Below are 22,732 nucleotides of genomic sequence, written 5' to 3'. Positions count from 1 at the left end.
TTTTCGGCATTTTCGAACTGGAAGCCGACGTACATGGACTTTTCAAAAAAGCATCAATCAATTCTAAATATAATCACATAATTTTAGGCGCGCTTTAATAGGCGCAAATTTATCGCTCAAACTTCTATAGCCTCACGCTACGCTTTTTATCAAGACGTAGTTTCTCCGCCACAAGTAAAGAAAATCTGGCTATTTCTAAACTCGCTTATTAGTACAGTTTTGCATTCTCGTGCGCCTAGAAGATCACTACAACTTGCGTATTTGCTTTTTATAAACTGCTTTTTTTAGAAGTAAAACTTTTCCCACTCAAACTTTTTTTTTATTATATTTTATCAAACGCTTTTGTAAATTTTTGCTATTTTCCTTTTTTGCTCCTTCTTATAGAAAGTAATTTTTCCCTTTTAAATAAAAGTAAATAATATTACCATTTAAATAAATTCAAATTGCGTTTTATTTTTTCTCTCTTTTTTATTTTTCTATTCCCTCTATTTAATGCAGGTAAGCTCGCTCGCTCGCTCGTTAGTTCTTCATGCTCGGTAAAGCGCCTCATAAAGACCGTAAATCCGTTTGTCAAAACGAAAAGCGTTCGTCAAATCCGTGCCTTTAGATGGAATTTAAACCAAATTTTGATAATCTTTAAAAAGCTCAAAAAAATTTTGTTTGTGATTGTCAAAAATTTTTGCATATTTGGTTTAAATCAAGAAGAAGTTTCAAGAAGCGCCTTTTAAGCGCTTTTAAACAGATAGAAGCGTCTTTATACCATTTTCGTTGACTGTAGTTTGTGCCTAAAAATAGTAGAGTTTACAAAAACAAAGACAACAAAATGCAAAAAAAAAAAACATTAAACAAAAAAGTACACTAAAATTTAAAAAAACTTAGTCCAATCGATTTTTGATTATTAATCTTTGTACTTTTTAATAATACAAATAAGCGATATACGAACACACATACACACTTAGTAAAAACAATCGTGTCAAAGATGAACACTTACTCTCACATAGCGAAGCAGCTTAAGTAAATTGCCAGGCATCCCAGTCAGAAATGGAGTTGAAAGCGCGCTTAAAAAGTTAACAAATGACAAAAAGCTTGATTGAGCTTTTAAGAAAAGCGTTATAAGTAACATACTTATATAAAAAGTTCATAGAGCCCATGTTTCTGTCATCAGAAGAACACGTTTAAAGATCAGGTATTTGGCATGCGTTTTGAGACATCTTAATTTCAAGCAAGTTTATGTTGACTACTAAAACTGAAAGCTGCCTTGCGGACTTTTATGAATTTTCAGTCGGACTACAACTTTGGCTTTCGCAAAAGCTCGTAGCCGGAAATATCGTATACAATATAAGAAGAAGTACGCAAAATGTAGTCACAGACTTCAGTCGCACCCGGCCAGATTTGAGCTTTTAACGATTGAATATTGCTGCTAGACACAAATACACCGCGGCAACTATTTTTAGTTTCTCCAGCGTGTCGCTATTTATAGAAAGTCCGTTAACTTTTATTTATAGCCATAATTGTTGAACTTTCTTTTCACAAGCGTCAAATCCTACTTTCACAATTTCAAAAATCAACTCAGCGCAAAAATATTGTACTTTCCAAGCGCGCATGCTCAATTCCATTTCTCAGTGGGGTTCAAAGAATACTGTACGTATGTGCGAGTGTGCGTGTGTATTAAAGCTATATCTTTACCTTTAAATGCTAATAAAAAAAGCTCCTCTTTCATTTATTCATTCACAAAGGGTATTCACAAAATGTCATGAGCTTTTTACAAAAAACATGAAGTTTTATATTATAGCACTATCTGCTAAAACTATTTTTCGATATGAAATTCAGCGGTGCATTGGGAAAGGTCAATGTTCATATAAGCTTACAATAGCTATAGTTTTTCCGTTAAATATTAGCTTTGAAAAATAAAGTAACAAACTTTTCGAAATATTTGTGTTAAAAAGCTCGGTCAAAGCGCTTGTCACTCTTTCAATGGTTACAGTAAGCTTGTGCTTTTCAAAAGCTTACTGCGATCGCTAAGTTTTAAACTTTTGTGAATATGCTGAAAATACATCGACTTTTGTATATCTCAAAACTCGCATACATTTTCCGAAACTCAGTTTTTCGGTTTACTTTGCACTCATTCTAGAATCACAAACTTGTACATTGTGGCATATTTTTTTTTTTTTTTTCATTCGACTTTTTCAACAAATTTGGTTTATTTTCGCATTTTAATTTTCGTTTGCGTTCACTTACTTTGTTTGACGTTTTGCCGTTGACGCTGCGGCTTGGCAACTTCGCAGGTACTAAACTATTGTCCGAAAGATATGAAGGCTGACATTTGTGTTCATCTAAATCGCAAAGTATTTAACGAGCATCCAGCATTTCGTCTTGCCTCGGATGGTTGTCTGCGCGCGCTTGCCATGCATTTTATGATGTCGCACTCAGCACCTGGAGATCTACTCTATCACACCGGCGAGAGTATCGATAGTTTGTGTTTCATTGTTACCGGCAGTTTGGAGGTGATACAGGACGATGAGGTTGTGGCAATATTGGGTGAGTGTGCGCATAAGGTAAATATTTTTTTTTAGCTGCACCTAAATGTAGGCTATAAAGCTGCATGCCTCATACAGCGTGAAACACGAAATTGCTACTATTTCGGGCTTACGGCCTACTGTAGAGGAGCTACACTTTCTCGCACAAAAAACCCCTATCTGCACTCAATCAAGCCTTTTATTTCAGTTTACCAAAACGTTTGTTTGTTATAAGGACCTAGAGTGGTTTCTTTTATTTTATTATTTTCCATTTTTTCTCTTTATCAGGTAAGGGTGACGTCTTCGGCGATCAATTCTGGAAGGATTCGGCCGTTGGCCAAAGCGCTGCCAATGTGCGCGCCCTAACCTATTGTGATTTGCATGCCATCAAGCGTGATAAATTGCTCGAAGTCCTCGATTTCTATTCGGCTTTTGCGAATAGTTTTGCACGCAATCTCGTGCTCACCTATAATTTAAGACATCGACTGATTTTTCGCAAGGTGGCCGATGTGAAGCGCGAGAAAGAATTGGCCGAAAGGCGTAAAAACGAACCTCAATTGCCTCAAAACCAAGATCATTTGGTGCGTAAAATATTTTCGAAATTTCGTCGTACGCCACAAGTGCAAGCCGGTTCCAAAGAGGTTGTTTCCGGTCAAAGCGATGTGGAAAAGGGCGATGTTGATGTGGATCGCACCAAGGTAGGTGGATGACGTTCATCGAGTATTGGCATGAGTGTTTAGTTTTATGCATATGTATGTATGTAGTATAAAATGTGTGTGAGGTGTAAAGAAAAATATGTCTAGTGCATGTTGGTGTGTATATTTACGTATGTAAACTGTTACTGTGTGTTATTTAGCAGATTTTTATTTTTTTTTTTACTCAGCAAATAATGGTTAGTTTCTTATACATAAATGTGCTGATGTGTGTGTTGGTATTAAATATGTGCATTAATATTTTAATCTTTTAAATTAATCATATTAATTTATTCGTTGTTTGAAATAATTATGTTACCCAAACTTGTAAGTATAAAATAAGATGATTACAACTGATCTGCACTCAAGTGCAGTAGCGCAGCAAAATTGTTGCAAAGATAATGTTTGACGCGGTCTATGAAAAGGGGGCTTATGACTCAAAAAAGAAATTGCGAGAAACAGCTGTTGAAGATAAACAATGCATTTCTTTAGTTTCTTAGTAGTTTTCCTTTTGCATTATGAACAGTCATGCCCAAGAGGCGAAGCACAACCCAGTTTCTGACCGATATTTTGGCTCCATTGCCATCGAAAAAATGCTATCAAAAAATCTGAGGATACTTCACCAGCCACCAAAGTGGCATCGAAGAAACCAAAGGCTTCATCGTCTTTCATTTGTGCTCTTCTTTCTCTACATTTTTAGTACACTTCTAAGCAGGTTAGGACTTTCTAGTTTTCACCACGTGAAAGAGTGTCTCAAAAACTATCGAAACCAGAAAAAAAGTGGAAAAATTTTTTTCGGAGTCAGAAGCCACCTTTTCATAGACCGGGTGACATATATATTTTCTTTATATTTACTTCTGTCAAAATCTAAAGAATCGTAGAGTTGATGTCGTTTTCTATATTACCCCTTTATGTGTAAATAGTTAAAGTATACTTGTTTCACTGTTATTCGATTACAGCTTCAATGTAAAAACCTTCCTGCCTACAGCCGCAATATTCTAATGACAGAGGACTTTATTTTTGGAATCAAGTTTTATAGCCATTTTTTTGGTGAATGCCACTTACCAAAAGATGCAAACAAGCTTTATTCTGTTGAATATTTGCCTTGAAATAGATCATTTTTGTTCAAATTATTATTCAATGAAGACAACAACTATTGGTCTTACTTATTTCTATAAGATTTTGTTCTCCAAAGCTCTCTATTCTCTTGTCGTAGACCTTATGCATGTTACTAATAGTTTATTCTCGTTTTTTTTTTTTTTTTTAATAAACTCTTGCCGTTATAGAGTAACAGCCAAATCACTGTTTCACCGTGATTTTCGCAGCATCAAAAGCATCTTGATGCACAACTTTGTGGTCTTGAACTACACTGCAAAAATGACATAGCCTTCAAATAACTGTAACAATGGCATTTTGTGTCCAAGTAGTAGTTGGTTAAGGCGATTAATACCTTTACTAGAACCGAACTATTTTTGAGAATTTGTCACATGCGCGCCAAAAACTGCGATCGTATCGTGTTCCATCGATTGCCAACTTTAAAACTCAATAGCTCTAATATGATAAATCGGATTAATGAAACATGTGAACTAGGGAACAGTTGGACTGTCCCGTATTAATCGCTTGAGCGGAAATGAATTTCGATCCGTGATCGTAAGTGACAAGTGATCTAAGCCATTTGAAAAGCGTTAACTAAACAAATTCAAAGTCTTCGGTGAAATAAGTAGCTCAAATTTAGCTTGAACTGAAGTATTTGTATTTGTACCTTAAGAAGCGAATTGATCTAAACTATAACCAATCTCTTTATCAAAGTTAGTTCTCAGTACTTTGAAGAGCGTCGACGCAATTTTTTCGAAGATAGCATGAGGACCTCCATCTGGGGATGTTAATAACAAAGCAGGATGGCTTGGTGCAATACAATTTTTTTAGCGAGGATTTAAAGTAGTTTAGACCTTATATCCTTACATAATTTTCGAGTTTTAGAACTATGGAGAGATATTGAAAAGAAAAATATAAATTAAATCAAACACAGCAAAACATTCTTATTGCATTTTTGAAATGGAACTCTTCAAATATTATGAAAATAATGTAACAAGGGGGAGAATTTTATCGTTTCGATCATTTAGCGTTCAAATGTTTAGCTTTTATGTTGAATATCTAAGAGTACTAGTTAAAACAAGTAAGGAAGGTTAAGTTCGGGTGTAACCGAACATTACATACTCAGTTGAGAGCTATGGTGACAACATAAGGGAAAATAAACATGTAGGAAAATGAACCGAGGGAAACCCTGGAATGTGTTTGTATGACATGTGTATCAAATGAAAGGCATTAAAGAGTATTTTATGAGGGAGTGAGCTATAGTTCTATAGGTGGACGCCATTTAGGAATATAGCCATAAAGGTGGATCAGGGTTGACTCTAGAATGCGTTTGTACGTTATGGGTATCAAATGAAAGGTGTTAATGAGTATTTTAAAAGGGAGTAATCCTTAGTTCCATAGGTGGACGCCGTTTCGAGATATCGCCACAAAGGTGGACCAGGGGTGACCCTAGAATTTGTTTGTACAATATGGGCATCAAAGGAATGGTGTTAATGAGTATTTTAAAAGGGAGTGGGCCTTAGTTCTATAGGTGGATGCCGTTTCAAAATATCGCCATAAAGGTGGACCAGTGGTGACTCTAGAATGTGTTTGTACGATATGGGTATCAAATTAAAGGTATTAATGAGGGTTTTAAAAGGGGGTGGTGGTTGTTCTATAGGTGTTCGCCTTTTCGAGATATCGCCATAAAGGTGGACCAGGGGTGACTTTAGAATATTTTTGTACGATATGGGTATCAAATGAAAGGTGTTAATGAGTATTTTAAAAGGGCGTGGGGCTTAGTTCTATAGGTGGCCGCCCTTTCGAGATATCGCCATAAAGGTACCAGGGGTGACTCTAGAATGAGTTTGTACGATATGGGTATCAAATTAAAGGTATTAATGAGAGTTTTAAAAGGGAGTGGTGTGAAGGCGTTTTCCAGAAATCGACCAAAAGGTGGACCAGGGTGACCCAGAACATCATCTGTTGGATACCGCTAATTTATTTATATATGTAATACCTGCCAAGATTTTAAGGGTTTTTTATTTCGCCCTGCAGAACTTTTTCATTTTCTTCTACTTAATATGGTAGGTGTTACAACCATTTTATAAAGTTTTTTCTAAAGCTATATTTCGCGTCAATAAAACAATCCAATTACCTTAGCATGTTTCATCCCTTTTTTCGTATTTGGTATAGAATTATGGCATTTTTTTCATTTTTCGTAATTTTCGATATCGAAAAAGTGGGCGTGGTCATAGTCGGATTTCGTTCGTTTTTCATACCAAGATAAAGTGAGTTCAAGTAAGCACGTGAACTAAGTTCATTAAAGATATGTCGATTTTTGCTCAAGTTATCGTGTTAACGGCCATGCGGAAGGACAGACGGACGACTGTGTATAAAAACTGGGCGTGGCATCAACCGATTGGTTAATTTTTGTTCGACTTATGGCGTTAAAAGTATCCTAGACAAATTAATGAAAAAGGGCGGAGCCACGCCCCGTTTGAAAATTTATTTTATTTTTGTATTTTGTTGCACCATATCATTACTGGAGTTGAATGTTGACATAATTTACTTATATACTGTAAAGATATTAAATTTTTTGTTAAAATTTGACTTTCAAAAAAAATTTTTTTTAAAAGTGGGCGTGGTCCTTCTCCGATTTTACTAATTTTTATTAAGCGTACATATAGTAATAGGTGTAACGTTCCTGCCAAATTTCATCATGATATCTTCAACGACTGCCAAATTACAGCTTGCAGAACTTCTAAATTACCTTCTTTTAAAAGTGGGCGGTGCCACGCCCATTGTCCAAAATTTTACTAATTTTCTATTCTGCGTCATAAGTTCAACTCATCTACCAAGTTTCGTCGCTTTAGCTGTCTTTTGTAATGAATTATCGCACTTTTTCGGTTTTTCGAAATTTTCGATATCGAAAAAGTGGGCGTGGTTATAGTCCGATATAGTTCATTTTAAATAGCGATCTGAGATGAGTGCTCAGGAACCTACGTACCAAATTTCATCAAGATACCTCAAAATGTACTAAGTTATCGTGTTAACGGACGGACGGACGGACATGGCTCAATCAAATTTTTTTCGATCCTGATTATTTTGATATATGGAAGTCTATATCTATCTCGATTCCTTTACATATGTACAACCAACCGTTATCCAATCAAACTTAATATACTCTGTGAGCTCTGCTCAACTGAGTATAAAAACTGAATCAAACTAGTTTCTCTTCATAAATGTGAACAACTTCATGCGGAATTTTTTTTACAAACTTTAGATCTAAAAGGCTTTGTTTGGTCTTTGATTTCAACGAATTAAATAAAGGTTACTTCAAAAGTTTGGCTGTAATTCTTTTTCGGAGATGGATAATAAACTTTTCACGTATTTTTATGCCCAACTTCTCTCGCCACAATTGTACAAAATCTTTGCTTACATATATATACATTATATTGCCTACTTTCAGGCGTGCCTATATGTTACAGGGTGATTGTAAAACTCCACAGGGTCATTAATGTTATTTTTCTAGCGAAAATTGGTTAGAGATTTAATTTTTATATATAAAAAAATATTTTATAAAGTACGTATTACTTATTATTGAAAAATTATAACACCCATATTCATAAAAAATGCAAAAGGTTTATAAAGTTTTTTAAAATGACGTTGCCATACAAATTTTCAATGGTAAACAAATCCTGTTTTATGAATAAGGCCCTTTTGCATAACGGCAAGTTATTTTTTTTTTTAGCTCAGAGCTAATTTCAAAACTTTGTCAAAATTATATGAGTTTAACCCTTCATGTGAGGTTAACTCTGAGTTAAACAGTTAACTTGCCATTCTGCAAGTATGCCTAATGGGGTAAAAGTATTAACTTTTGTGTTCTCATTATACATAAATTTTATTTTTAAGTGTGCAAAATATATTTATTAATAAAAACACATATATTGTATTCGTACTTATGCTCGTTGTCTCTTCTTCTCTTCTTCCACAAAATCATACGTTTTCTCGTCCCTTTCATTCTTTTCATTCCTTCCATGCTTTCATACGAATCTTCCTCCCTTGCGCTATATTTTAATAACTCTCAACTGAATGCCTCTCAATGCCTCTATGCTTTGACAATTCCCCTTACTAATTAAAAATATATATTCCTCTTTAACCCTTTAACTGCCCTTAATTTGTTTTGGTGTCAATGTTTGCCGTTGAAATTTGTTGTCGTTTTTTTTTTAATTTTTCACAAAATTTATATATCAAAATTTGCATACTAACAAAATTAATTTTTATTATTGCTTATGTCTCATTTTTACTTACACACTTAATGCTTGAATGCCTAAACTAATACATTAAATGCTTATACCAATTTACTACGTTCACCTTCCTCATCATTTCGCAAATCAATTGCATCCTTTTTCTTTATCTTTTCTTAACTTGTTTATGTATCCCAACAACACCCTGTTTCCGTCTACATATACGACCTAATATCGTCATGCACTGCTCGTTTAAAATTTGTGACAACACATTCAAGAAGTTGCCTGCTAAACTAACCCTCACCGAGGATTCGCGCATCCTAACAACAGCTGCGGCACCCTCTCCAACGCCATCACCTTCACCCTCATCAGGTCCACCATCTGCGCGTAGTACGCGTGCTTGTAAATGGGGTCGCCTTCTAGGGAGTTCAAGTGTCGATTCAGCTAGCGATACAAGCGCCAAGGTAGCAGTCTCGAGAAGTTTGAGCGCCCGCGAAAGTCTGCGTGAGAGCACTGCCCAAGTGAGGCAGAGTAGTACTTCGAGTAGTAATGGTGGACAAGGCAATAAAGTAATTACAAAGAATGCTTAAATAGATATTTAAAAAAATATATATTTTAAAACCGAAACTAAACAAATTTTATTAAAATGAATTTTTCTTTAATTTGAAATGCCGATTTTTTTTTTTAATTTGTTTAACTAAATGTTGGTATTTTTTGTTTGTTTCTTCAAACTTATGTTTGCGAACTGTTTCAGATACTTCACTAAGCGAAGGAATAGAGCTTTTCGTAAGAACTTTTAAACATATTTGAGGTTTTTTGAAATTTTAAATGCATCGTTCTATATACAAGCATTATTCAAAGCTTACTAATTACTAGGAAAAAAGTATACGACCGGCAACATGTTAAAAGCTCGATATATGAAAGCTCAATGAAAGCCCCACCTGCAGAAGCCATATCTGTATTTTCTCAACTTTAAATTGTTGGCTTTCTAGCGTTCACTAACCTAAATTCAGCAAAGTTTTAAGGACTTTGTAAAGTATCATCTGCCTTGACTTTTAAAATTGATGCTCAAAAATGTCAAGTTCGTGAAGGGTTTGACGCTTTTTCTAATATCTTTAGCTGAGACATGTTTTTACTAGTTCAGTTATAAAATGTTCGATATGTAGTTCTTAATTTTGTTTTCTATATTTGTGTTATATATTTCAACTTATTTCTGATACAGTTTGAAAAAAAGCTGTGCATTCATTTCAGGCGGAAGCGCTTTATACAACTAGGAATAATTTCAAACTTCATGTAATCGTCGGAGCTTTCCAGGAATAAGTATCAATAAGCTTCATGCCTTCATACCAAAAACTTCGGCCAAGCTTTCAATACAAAATCTTACTTGAACTTTCACTGAACACTTAACTACATTTATAACTCATCAAAACCCAGCTTGTAGTAACATGTGAAAATCTTTTAGTAGTGCTCAAAGAGCTCAAATCTCACAATAACCCTCTAAACCGTCGAAAAAACACAAAAATAAATTTCTTTTGCAGAGCGTAGAGTCTTTAGATACCACTTTAAAATATGCCATAGAAATTAAGGATCCTACCACTTTAACAAATACGGCGAGCGCGATAGCAACTGCAAAGCGCGTCAGGAGTTTGGAATCGCTGACAACAGCTACAAGAAGCAATTCGTGGGTGGAACGCAAATGGCGGCGTATACGCTTACTGGATGTTAGTAAATGTAGCAGAGACATCATACACTTACTTCGATTGAAAACAAATTGGAAAGATTAATTTTTATTAAAATATTTTTTTTGCTACGTTTAGATGTTGCATAGCTTGTAGTTGAAGAAAATGACTAAAATTAGAATCAGCTCGTAATAAATTGCTCAATAATGTGGCATGTGTCCATAATTGTAAAAGTGTGTCTTAGTTGCGAGAAGTTCGTCAAATGACTCAAAATGTATGCGTTAAAGCTTTTTAGTTGTTTGATCTTTTAGTTTTTGGTGCCGATGAGTATGTGTTTTAGAATTTTTCTTTAGTTATATTTTTTATTATTTTTAGTAATTTTACTTATTTTCTGGCAACTCTGACTAAATGCCGATTTGAGTTTTCATTAGCTTTAAGTTTTAATTAAAATTAAAAACGCGCTCGCTCGCTAATAAAAATCAAAACTAAGAAAAAAATGCTACTAAACTATTTATTAATAAACAAATTATTCTCCTTCTCTCATTCCCCTTCAAAATACCAACACATGCATGCCTAACCTAAAAAATCATTAAAACGCAATGCTTTCAAAAATAACTTCATTGCGCAACGATGGATATTACGAACGGCCGAACAACAACATTTGCCAATTGGATGCGTGCAAACTTCGTACTGTGGCTCATGCGCGCGCATTCACCAAATTCTCGTTTCGTTTGCGCTACCGCACGCGTGTTCAATCACCTAATTCTTCCACCAACGTACCACAACGAACCCATCACCACTTCCATGCCTGCCAACTCACCTTTTTAACTGTACCGCACCTTTACCTTCCACTCACCACACGCTCGCCCTTTCTCTATCTCCCTCTCTTTCTTTCTCTCAATTATGCGCATGAATTCAGGTTTTTCCTAAAGCTCCTAAACTACAGGCCAGCCAAGCGGCGCTTGCACGACAGGATACTATTGATGAAGGCGGCGAAATCGATGCTTCACCACCCAGCCGCGATATCAGATTGGTTGGTGAGGGCGGTCCAGCGGCAGCAGCAGCGGCAGCTGCAGTGGCAGCTAAGGAACGCAATCTGGCATTGGAACGCGAGAGACAGATCGAGATGGCATCATCACGCGCCACTACATCCGACTTCTATGACACAGGCTTGCGCGAAACACCGCCAACGATGGCGCAGCGCGATTTGATCGCCACAATGTTGGATCTGAAAGTGGATGTGCGTTTGGAAATGCAACGTATGCAACAGCGCATTGGGCGCATCGAGGATTTATTAGGTGAGTTGGTAAAACGTTTACCAGCGCAAGAGGCTTCGGGTCAAACAACTCCAGGCGATGAACTGGCAACGGGTAGTGGTGGTGCAGGTGGAAGCGCGGGCGGTACTAGTAGCAGTGGCATAGTTGGCGGTGGTAGCGGTGGCGCTGGTGCTGGAGGTGCGCTAACAACGCGCATTGGCGTTGTAGATGGCGGTGGTGGAAGCGGCGGCACACACTCAACAGCAGTTACACCAGCAGCAGACACTGTGATAACAATTACGGCGTTGCCGCCCACGCCACCCATCAATACAAGCGCCAGCGCAGCTGGTGGCGGCGCGGGAGGCGTTGGTGTGCCTACAACTACGACGTCCGCAGCTGTGGTGACAGCGGCGGTAGGCGCAGGCTCCACACCCATACCACAAACACTCAGCCTACTAAGTCCAACACAGATGGGAGCAACATCAACTGTAGGCAACAACGGATTGGGACCGCTGATGCTAAAGAAACGGCGTTCGAAGAGCAGGAAGGCACCAGCGCCTCCTAAGCAGCCATCACATGTGCGGAGTCCAGAACAGCAGCGTTTGCTGGAAGAAGAACCTATGGCAGCGACAAAGACGGCGGCGACGCCTGTGGTAACAACGCCTACAGGCACCTCAAGCAGCGCGGCTACATCACCCACAACGGTGGCGCCATCAGCTTTAGGTGGCGGCAACACCAGCGGTACAACCAGCGGCAGCGGTAGTGGCGGTGGACGTAATAAGCGTGAATTTCTCTAGCCAAAAATTTTGGTGCGCCATCAATCAGATACGGGCAGCAGCTTTGAGCAATAATAGACGTTGTGATGGCAGCTGCACGCAGCAATGGTGTACATTTTGAGGGTGGGGACGGTGGGAAAAGCGCTACGAGTTTATTTGTCGTTGCTGCTTATTTAATTTAACTAATTTAGCAAAACAAGTTTTGGTGTTTATATAAGAATAAAATTAAGTTATTTAAAATTTCCTAATTTGAAGCTTTCGAAAGCTTAAAGTTTAGAACAGAAACAAATTCAAAAACCCTAAAACTGCAAAATGCAAAACGCTGCGTGGCAAATTTTAAGCGTTGAGCAAAACAAATATTTGTGATAACCAACCAGATATTGTAACTATGGAAAAAATTTACTAAACCTAGAAAATGTAAATTTCAATTAATTAAATCATTATTAGCAAAAATATTATAAAATAGCTTAAATGCCGCTTAGAAAATTTGTAAATTTAAATGTAAATATTATAAAGTGCGTCTTTAATGACGCGCTCTTTGAAGCTGTGTAGATATATAATATTCGTAATACTTAGCTATAAACTTGTCTGTGTGTGTGTGTAAAATGTTTGTGGCACAGGTGATCCATACAAAGTAACAGTATCTAATACATATGTTATATAAGAGATAATGGCATACTTACATATGTACCTAAGCATATACTCTACTTATAGATCGATTATATATGTATTAAGCAGCTACATATATGTATATATGCACTTAGAGACCTTTGCCTTTTCGAGGAATTGATAACCACTGATTTGCGACCCACAGATTTTTCTATCATTTGCCATAGATGGCGAACTAATTTTTTTTTTTCTACTACGAAAATCAGGAAGCATATAGAGCCTGTTATTCAGTCTGATGTAAATCTTCCCGGTAGTGCCTGAAATCTTAGTTTGAAGCAAACATCCAACCTCCATAAAAATCATCCTCAGTCTATTATGCCCAGTGGGGCGAGATTCATTATTGCAGATGTGAGCTAGAGAACAAGAAATCCGTATCCTTCAAAGATTTGTGACGGAAGTTTGAGCATAGAATTTACACATGACATATTTACTGCTTGAGGGACAAGCGAAAACTGATTCACTGCTTTGCTTTGCAAAATCTCAGTCGTTGCGCTAACGTGACAAGTAGCTGAAAAGCGAACAGTTTTCCGATGCTCTACGAAGCTCTCGGTGGCATCTCTGGTCTAGCGTGAGCACAGTTGGATGTCAAAATTAACACTCGGTATCCATAGCGAAACGATACAAGGTGGCAGCATGGTGACATACATACCTACAAACATAAATAAAAATCCCATGTAGTTTTTGTAAATTCGATGGACAAATGTCAAAATCGTACTGCGCCGGAAGTTGATGTATTAAATCAAATAAAAAAGTTTATAATCAGCTGTTCCATGATCCCACCTTGTATCGTTCCGCCATGTCGGTATCTTTATCCAAATACCCTCCATAGGCGAGCTAATTTTTACTATTGTTAAATAAATTGAGCCCTCCATCTTTAAAGGACGGTAAAAATAAAAGTATTTTGACAGGCTGAATATAGAGATGATTTGGTCTAAAATCGTCTACTTTTTAACGAATCATAACTAAATGCTGATAAGATGAGGGGATGGTTGATAAATCGATCTTTTCCACAAGCTGCAACACTTCTACAACAGAAGATCAGAATTAAGCACACACTGCCTCTTAAAGAAGTATTTGACAACCTAGTACCTCTTAAATGGAAGTATTGGTACTTGGATGGTAAGCGTCTAAAAAGTCAACCTAAATAAACGCACGCAAGTCATTTTCTGTCAAAAATGTCTCATGCACATACAACTTGTATGAGAGCAACCCAAATTGAATTTGCTGCGTGAAAACCTAACTCGATTTCCAATTTTTGTTCTGCGTGACATTTAGATTTGACGTTTGCACACATGCTTTACATTGTCGCAACGCATGCTTATTTGGGTTAGGGCAAAAAACGCCGATTGTTTGTGTTCGCTAAAAAAACGCAGTGCGGTTTTATTAGGTTGGCTTGTAATTGGTTAAAGTATCACACTTCTGTGACACTTTTCATTCAAACGAACTCAATATTACATAACGCCGATTTGTCTCCACAGCTGCAGAGTCTGCCTTGAAGCTCAGGCTGAAAATTTTCTAAAATCTGAACATCAACGAGTTACATTCTCCATTCAGTTCAGGGCAGTGGTCGCCGAAATCAAAACTGTGGCTGTGTGAGTAAAACTAAAATCATCTTATTGGTGGTGGCTCAGTTGTTGATGAAAATCAATGAGGTGGACGTATGCACGCATGTTTGTTAACACAAAAAAAGTAATTCATAAATATGCCATATAAATACTACTTTATTGCTTGAGTCTAAGGAAAAATTTAAACAAAATATATTGCTAACATTAAACCATGAAAACATTCTGCGCATGAGCGTTTGTTTGCAAAATATCTTTTCGCAAATGCGCAAATAAACAATAGCCTCACCCGATGTTGCTACCCTGCTGGTTCAGCGACAACTGAATCCGAATAAAGACGAAAGAGAATAATAATACGTGTGAACTGCCGCCAATAATTATTCAACTAAATGGCGACCGCTGCTGTAAGGTCATATATATAATACGTCTATATCAATACCTTCCTATCTTCCTAATGTGCAAATTTTCTGTCAATAATTAGCCGTGTTTTTTTTTACACGTAAACGTCTATACGCTTAAACTTTATATGGACTGCTAAGCGTCAAACTTTAAATACACCTCTGAAATTGCTGCGCATAAAATGTGTACTACTAAATTTCAATATGCATTATACTCAGATGTAACTGAAATATGTGTTTTTGTTTCACCCTCTACACTAATTCTATGTATTCTATGTGTGTCCACAATTCATCGCAACTGATTTAGCTATATGTTATACCCTATGGCCATCAGAGCGTTGTGTCTCCGCTTTTCGATACACCCTGTGGTTGTAGCTAGTTATTTAACCACTGCCGCTAGATGGGTCTCCTAAGCATTATCTAAGCGAAGATAGGCGTTTTTTTTCACACGCAAACGTAAACGTATACGCGTGTATAAAAAACACGGCTATTATTTGCTGAAACTGTGCAAATTTATGTTCTGCGAATGCGCGGGCTTTGTTAGTGTTATTGAATTGTAGTAGCGTGTGTAAAAAAAGTATTAAGAGGGTGAAACGGGTCACTATCCCCTTTACCCAACTTCTGCATACTAATTGTTATAAAATCTCAGTTTATTCGATTAAACAATGAAAAGGCCAACAAATACAATACAAGGCTTGATGTATTTATTATTTAAATATGGGCTGCAGCCACACAAAGTTACATTATTTACATAAATAGTAAAAAAAAAAAAAACAAGTTGAAGAATTCATATTTTTGAAAAGAAAAAAATTCAAATATACATGTATAAAAATATACTTATACATACATTCGTAGTTGTCAGTTGGCAGTATTTACTTTTTTTGTCGCTTTTTGGTCACTAATCTTATAATACTAATGGAAAACAAAAGCTTACTTTTTCATTTGGAGAACGAAATATATTGATAGAAGCAAGACGCTGTTTGAAATATACATATATTTAAGCCCCTTTTTGTATACCTGTACTGTAATGTTTGACAGGCTGCACAGTTCAGTAGTAGTGATATAGAAGTATTACATATATGTGTACGGCATGATTTCCATTAGACGACTCTCCTTTGCATTTCATCACTCATTATCGTAAAAGAGGTATCAGAATTCTGACAGAGCTTTATCTACGAGATTATTACTGTCCGTAGCACCTATTACAGAATACTTGCAGAACATTATGGTGTGATGGTTGGTGTGCGCATATTTTCAGACACGATAAAAGTTTCCTGCCAGAGTAGCCCCCCTTCTAAGAATTCGCAAACTTTCGTCAAACAGAAAACTTGAGCAGCCCCTGCGATATTTAGCTCCTCCGCATTCACGGCTTAGCCATATCAGAAAAATTATGTAAGAAAATGTAACAGTATTTAAAAATTCAATGCACTACACTCAAAAAATTCATGGCCGCATAATTTTTCATGTGAGTTTGTAAATAAAAAAAAATTTGCATATATTACTGCCACAAAAGAGTCAAAAAGCTTGGCAAATTTTCAAAAATTTAAAAAAAAATGTAGACTGTAAAACGATTTTCATTTAGAACCCGTCCTAAAAAAGGAGAAATTCACATAAAATCAAACTCAAAATAAAAAAAATTTCAAGCAAACGAAGAAAACAGTACTGACTATAAAATAAACAAATATAAATAATAATTATTGTTAAAATACTATATTTACAAAGTAATCAAAAAAAATAAATAAATATAAAAAGAAGCAATAAATACAAAAAAAAGGCTCCATTTAAAATAATTGAAGTACTTTCATAAAAAAGTGAAACGCGCAGTAAACAACTGGCAAAAATTTCTATTAAGTTCAATACTTAAATGGAATATACAAAAACAAAAACTGCAACACTAACTGAAATGAACAACAACCAAACGACAATCGAATCACAGCAGCAAAACCACAAACAAAAATATTCGTAATTTTCCTCCAATTTCTTTGTAAATAATTGTAGATGGTAACTCTGCCAATAGCGTACGCGCCACATGTTTACAACAGTTTGTATATATATATCTTCTCCACAACACATGCATATACAACTAGTAGTACAACAATAATAGTCATGCACGCGTTCAACTAAATATAAAAAGATACAGTCATGTGCAATATAAATGCAGTTTATTTAACAAAGTATTTTTATGCGAAGTATATTAATTAACGTAATTGGTTATGTAATTGATAGGGAAAGTACTGGTGTAATTAGAAAAATGAGTAAGTAATTTATGCATATTTACTTGGATTACCACAATTGTGATATTGATTAAATGCGACGAAGAAATTTAGGCATTAAAAAAATACTTAAGTAGAAACAATGAAAGCAGAAAATGGCAGTTGAATAAAAAAAAATATATTATAAAGCAGTGTTTACATAAGAAGGCAGTTAAATTTGGAATGTGAGTGAAAGATCTATTTAAGCTTAACTGCAAATAAATGTAATTCTTTTTTTTATCCGATGAGAATTTTATATTTATTTATTTATTTTATTATAATTTTTTGTTTGTTTAACGTTGTATCTACATCATAAGGAAACGCTTAAGAAGGTATTCGTATAAATTTCTTATGTGAAAAATACTACTTGAGTAAGCAGGTAAGATATTTTAACATTTTCTTTATCGCTCTGCTCTCTATGAAGCGGCGTCACTGCCCTACAAGACACGAAAACCAGATTTGGTAATGCCAAAAAAAATTGGAAATTAACTTATTCGAGCTGAAAACTTACTTAAGTTAAATAGAATTCACAAAACAAGAGAAAAATAACAATTGCGTTCAAATAGAATTGCAAATTGCAGTCACTTATTGCCTGATATTTAACCCACTGCGTTCTTACAGGGTCGTTGCTTAAGAAATAATGAGACACACACATATTTGCTCGTAAAACCAGAGAGCGTATAAGTTTTTTTGAGCGGTGGATGCTACTTGATAAACGAAAATTTTCTTGAGCATTTCTTGATCAAGTTTTGTATGAAATTTCTCATTTCTTGCGATGTGGATACCGCGTTTTTACAAATATGGAAATGTAGTATAATGCAAGCCTGCGCAGTCAATTTTGCTGCATTTGTTAAAGCTCAAGCGGTTTCAAAGTATATTATAAAATAGTGAAGTTAGCTAAATATTTTAAAGTGTTTGTTACCATTAACAAAGAAAAAAATATATTTAAATGAATTGTTGATAAAAATAAATATAAAAGCGCTATAAAATAATTTTTTTTTAATAAACGATAGATTTGCATATTCAACAAAGATGTTAATTAGAAAGTTTCAAATACCAAATGGAATGTTAAAGAGCGCGTTATATTTCTTTGGGTACCTAAAATTTACATTAATTAAACATAAAAATATATGTTTACGTAAACACGAAGCGAGAATTGTTATTAAAAAAGATTTCAGAAAAATTGTTAATGAAGAATATAAATAAATTCAAATTTTAAATGTGCCATAAACACTGTAAGAGGCCCAAAGAGTTAACAAAGTAGGGCAAGGTTTCAAAACTCTTACATGAACTAAGAAAGTCTATACTTTTGTTTTTTAATTCAGTTAACTTTCGTTTTTTTTTATGTTTACCGTTTCTAATCGTCAATATAGAAAAAATTTCTCTCAACTAAATAATCAGTTGTATGGGCTTATGTTAAATGTGACTCCGGTTTTGGTCGTTTTTTATCGCTTGAGTTTGACTCTCTCGTACGATTTGGTGCTCTCTCTCGCAGCTCGCATTATTTGATAGAGTACGTTTTTACGTGTGTGTGTTCGTTTAATATCCTCAACCCATACTCCGTCTCTCTCTAGCTTTTGCGATTGGCTTTTAGTTCACCAGCGAATATTATAATACGAAGCAAATAACAACATTACAACAAAGTGTGGCCTCTGTTGACGGACCACATAAAAATTACAGAAGTAGAAAGATTGCAATATTTAACTCTTTTCAATGAAAATCTTTAGAAATTTTAATCATGCGGTAATAATTTATCGACATGGAAAATTTTGCTTCAATTAGTTATACGATTATTTTCAAATTTTGCTGCAATTAGTTATACGATTATTTTCAAAATCTATTCATAAAGACTTTTTTTATTTGGAAAAATTTCCTTGCTTTGAAGATATGACATAAAATAATGCACATTTTCCTTTTATTTGATTAGTAATTTTCTGATTCAATAAAGAAGCGCCATTATGCTCTCAAAACATTTGTCAGTTGTTGCATTAATTTTCAGCAGCACTGTTTACCTTCCATTTTGAAATATTTCCATGTTAAAATAACATGAAACATTTAAGTTCCCAAATCGGAGAGATTTGTCGATTTGATGGATTAGGGGTTTTTATGTGATAAGTTTGAGTTCATGACCGTCTCTGTCGAGATAAATTAAGTTTACTTGATATTTTTTTCGATGGAGGTATAAACAAAATGGCCTGCCTTTGTTCCAAGCAGTCAATGCAGCTAATGCAATGTTGCTTAATCTGTTTATTTTCCAATTGCTAATGGTCTTCCTTATTTGTGCGCACCAATATGCTATGGATCATAAGATAGTGTGATTTGGCAACATCATTTCGCTCAGGAGCCTATACCCACAGAATCTGGCTTCTAGATTGTTAAAACTATAACACTTTCATTCAAAACTATAATTGTTTCTTTTACAAAGAGTAGAGAAGACAAGTTTTCCCACTAGGGCACTAAACCCTAAACGCAGCACCTGATAATTGCTACTCTAGTACCGTCTCAGATCAATCGATGCAGGCTACTAAATATATTGATTGTTGTTCTTTTTGCAGTCGGTTGCCATCAGGCTATGTAGGAAACCGTATGCGACTATTGATTTTCGAAGTAATTCAATGCGATATTTAAGCTAGAACAGCAAAATCAGTAGGTATCTGTGTTTCTTTGTGATGCTGATTTACGTTGGAAAATTATTAAGGAAATATCGTCAGCTGAGTGAAAGAGCCCTATCTCGGCTACTTGTTCGTTAATGCACTATCGCAGAAAATTATTATAAAATGCAATGTCTCTAAAAAAATCCACTCATAAATTCAACAACATAGAAATTCAAATTTTTATGCGATATTTGGTGGTTTTGCAAACATCAAAACTCTCTTCGCTAATATTTTGAGTTGGGATGGGTTTGTTAGTCGCTGTAGAGTCATCTTGAATTAAAATTTTTTTACTACTTTTTTTTTTACTTTTGAAAATCAAAGGCATATTTTACATTTTACATAACATTCACACAAAGAGTTCAAAAAAAAAAAAGTATAAGTATACATACGTTCATATCTGCACACTCTGCACACGTATATTCATCATACACAAGAAGAGATTAAATATTTATCAAAAAATATATAGGGTAATAACTACCACATACAACAAAGGTAATGTAACGATATGAGGATATCGTTTGATGTGAGCATATGATTTGCTGACAGGATCACATAAACTTAACTATTTTAAAACGAAAAGATCGCTAATTGTAATGATCACTAAATTATCATATGAACAGCAGAAGAAGATCGCGTATAAAGACATCATGTGATGATAGAATATGATAAATTCGACAAAATTATATCACGTGATTCTCAAGTGCATATGAAAAATACAAACTTCGTTACCTGAAAAGAAGAGAAGAATGCTGGTTGGCATGATCATAAAGCGGTCACATGCCCAAGATAAGATCGTATATCACTGGATCATATCATACGAAAATTTTATTACACTGAGGAATTTTCTCACAAGTCATAAATCTCACTACACTTATCATATGTTCAGCAGAGGATCGCATATCACAATATCACGTGATTATAGCATATGACTACTTTGATAAAACTATCTCATAAACTCTATCTTTTTACGTGATTCTCAAATAAAAAAAAAAAAATTGCCTTACCTGAATAGGAGAATGCCCAAAACAAGATCGAATATCACTAGATCATATCATACATAATACTATTACACGATATAATCATTTCAAAGAATCATAAATCTCACTACACTTTGCGTGAGTTTCATGTACATATAAAACTTCGTTACCTAAAGAGAAGATGCTACTTGTTATGATCACCAAGCGTACACATACCCAATCACTGGATCATATCATACGAAAATATAATTGTGAGCAGCAATGTTCCTCTAAAAGGGCGCTAGTTGATATAATCACCAAGTGATCCCATGATCTCATAAAACCACAACTCTCATTAAACTTCACGTTATTCACAAGTAGATATAAACAAATTTCGTTACCTGAACATTAACAACTACACTACGCTTAGTTATCTGTTGTTATTTCACTTTGTTATTAATTGGTTAATTCTTATCTATTGTCTATGTTATTATACAGAATACATAAATGTATTTGTATAAAAGAAAAGCAATTTGAATACGGTATTAAATACTTTAATTTTCATTTTAATAATTATGAAATGATTTCTAGATTAAAAAAAAAAAATAAAAAATAATTAATATTACATTAAAAATAAAAAAAAAATAGTTACAAAAAATGGTTGCACATTCAACAAATTAAAATATGTAAATAAAAAATTATGTAAATAAATGTTAAATAAGACATGCAAAAACACAAAAAAGAAACCCAAAGAGCAGGCAGGTTTTGCCAAAACTGCAGTAAAATAAAAAAAAATGTAGAATGAAAAAAGAAAATCGAGATTATAAAAAATGGATTATCTAAAAATAAAGGCTATATGTGAAAAAAAGAAGAAATATAAAAACTAACTTATGTTAAATAATAAATTTTTGAAATCAAAAAAAATTAATACTGTAGATATATAAACCTTAGTTTACATAAATAAGACCATACAAATAAATAAAACAAAAATATTAATAAAATAAATAAACGCTTAACAAATTCGTAAACTGCGCGTGCATTAGAAATTAGAAATTTGTTAGAAATTTTTAGTATCAAAATATGAAATATTTGAAAATTTTATTATTTAAAAATTTGTCGTTTATTTAAGAACGATACATACAGCAGCCAATAGAAAAATATAAGTGCTAATTTATAATTTTTTTATTTTCGATATTTTAAGAAAAAACTTATATAAATTTTGTAGCTGAAACGAAGCTCAAAGAAGTTTTCGAAAAAATTCGAAAATTCGAGGAAAATCTACGCAAATTCGAAACTTTTTTGTAGTCTTCGGAATTTTTTTGAGTACCTATGCAGTTTTGTAGCCCAACCCATTTTAGTCTAACAAAGTACAAGTTATAGATGTTTCAAATTTCTAATTAATTTTTGACAGTTCCGAGGGCTGTTTTAGATTCTTCTCTATACAAAGTGTGGAAAATTGGTTCAATCAACATGAATTTTGAGTGACCTATAAATTTTATGTTGTTAACCTAACATTGATTGGGCTACGAAAATGCATACTCAAAAAACTGCGGAAAACTCTAAATAAAAAGTTTAATTCAATTTTTTCAAAAAACTTTTTGAGTTTGGGATGCATTACAAAATTGAGGCAATTTTGTTCTTAAAAACAGATGAATTTAATTTACGAAAGTTGTTTAGATAAATTTTTTTCGAAAACGTTTTTATAGCTTCAGTTACAAAATTCATTGAAGTTTTTTCTGTGATTTCAAAAATTAAAAATTTCATTTTGCTTATCAGCGATTCTGCTATTCGGCAGACTTTTATTGCGGATATACGAGGGACCCCAATTCCTTTCTGTTACAAATTGGCAAACTAGAACCTTATTTCTTTATTTGATATTCTTTTATTTCTTTTAAATATACTGCATGAAAATGTATTCACTTTGCCATTCTCAGGAACCCAATTTTCGAAACGTGTTTCCACGTCTATTGAGCCAGCTCCAAAATACAAGTTTTGAAT

General features: G+C 34.5%; 1 protein-coding gene across 2 annotated transcripts in view; it reads left to right on the top strand.

The window, feature by feature from the left end:
- eag (ether a go-go) overlaps window positions 1–15,353 on the top strand; it is a 166,127-nt gene extending 150,774 nt beyond the window's left edge. Inside the window, exons 14-17 of one of the 2 annotated variants that reach the window (XM_067779544.1) lie at window positions 2,286–2,538; window positions 2,805–3,214; window positions 8,811–9,101; window positions 11,131–15,353. In XM_067779544.1, the coding sequence (XP_067635645.1) occupies window positions 2,286–2,538; window positions 2,805–3,214; window positions 8,811–9,101; window positions 11,131–12,264 (2,088 nt within the window). In that variant the 3' untranslated portion in view covers window positions 12,265–15,353. Of the gene's footprint in view, window positions 1–2,285; window positions 2,539–2,804; window positions 3,215–8,810; window positions 9,102–10,070; window positions 10,254–10,349; window positions 10,456–11,130 lie in introns of those variants that run through there. The other variant, XM_067779543.1, reaches the window with a different exon arrangement.
- Window positions 15,354–22,732: the final 7,379 nt, after the last annotated feature.

The sequence above is a fragment of the Eurosta solidaginis genome, chromosome 4, assembly GCF_040869045.1.
Source record: "Eurosta solidaginis isolate ZX-2024a chromosome 4, ASM4086904v1, whole genome shotgun sequence".
NCBI classification, from domain to species: Eukaryota; Metazoa; Arthropoda; class Insecta; order Diptera; family Tephritidae; genus Eurosta; species Eurosta solidaginis.
Note: the sequence above shows the minus strand (reverse complement) of the source record. Positions and strands in the feature narration are given on the sequence as shown.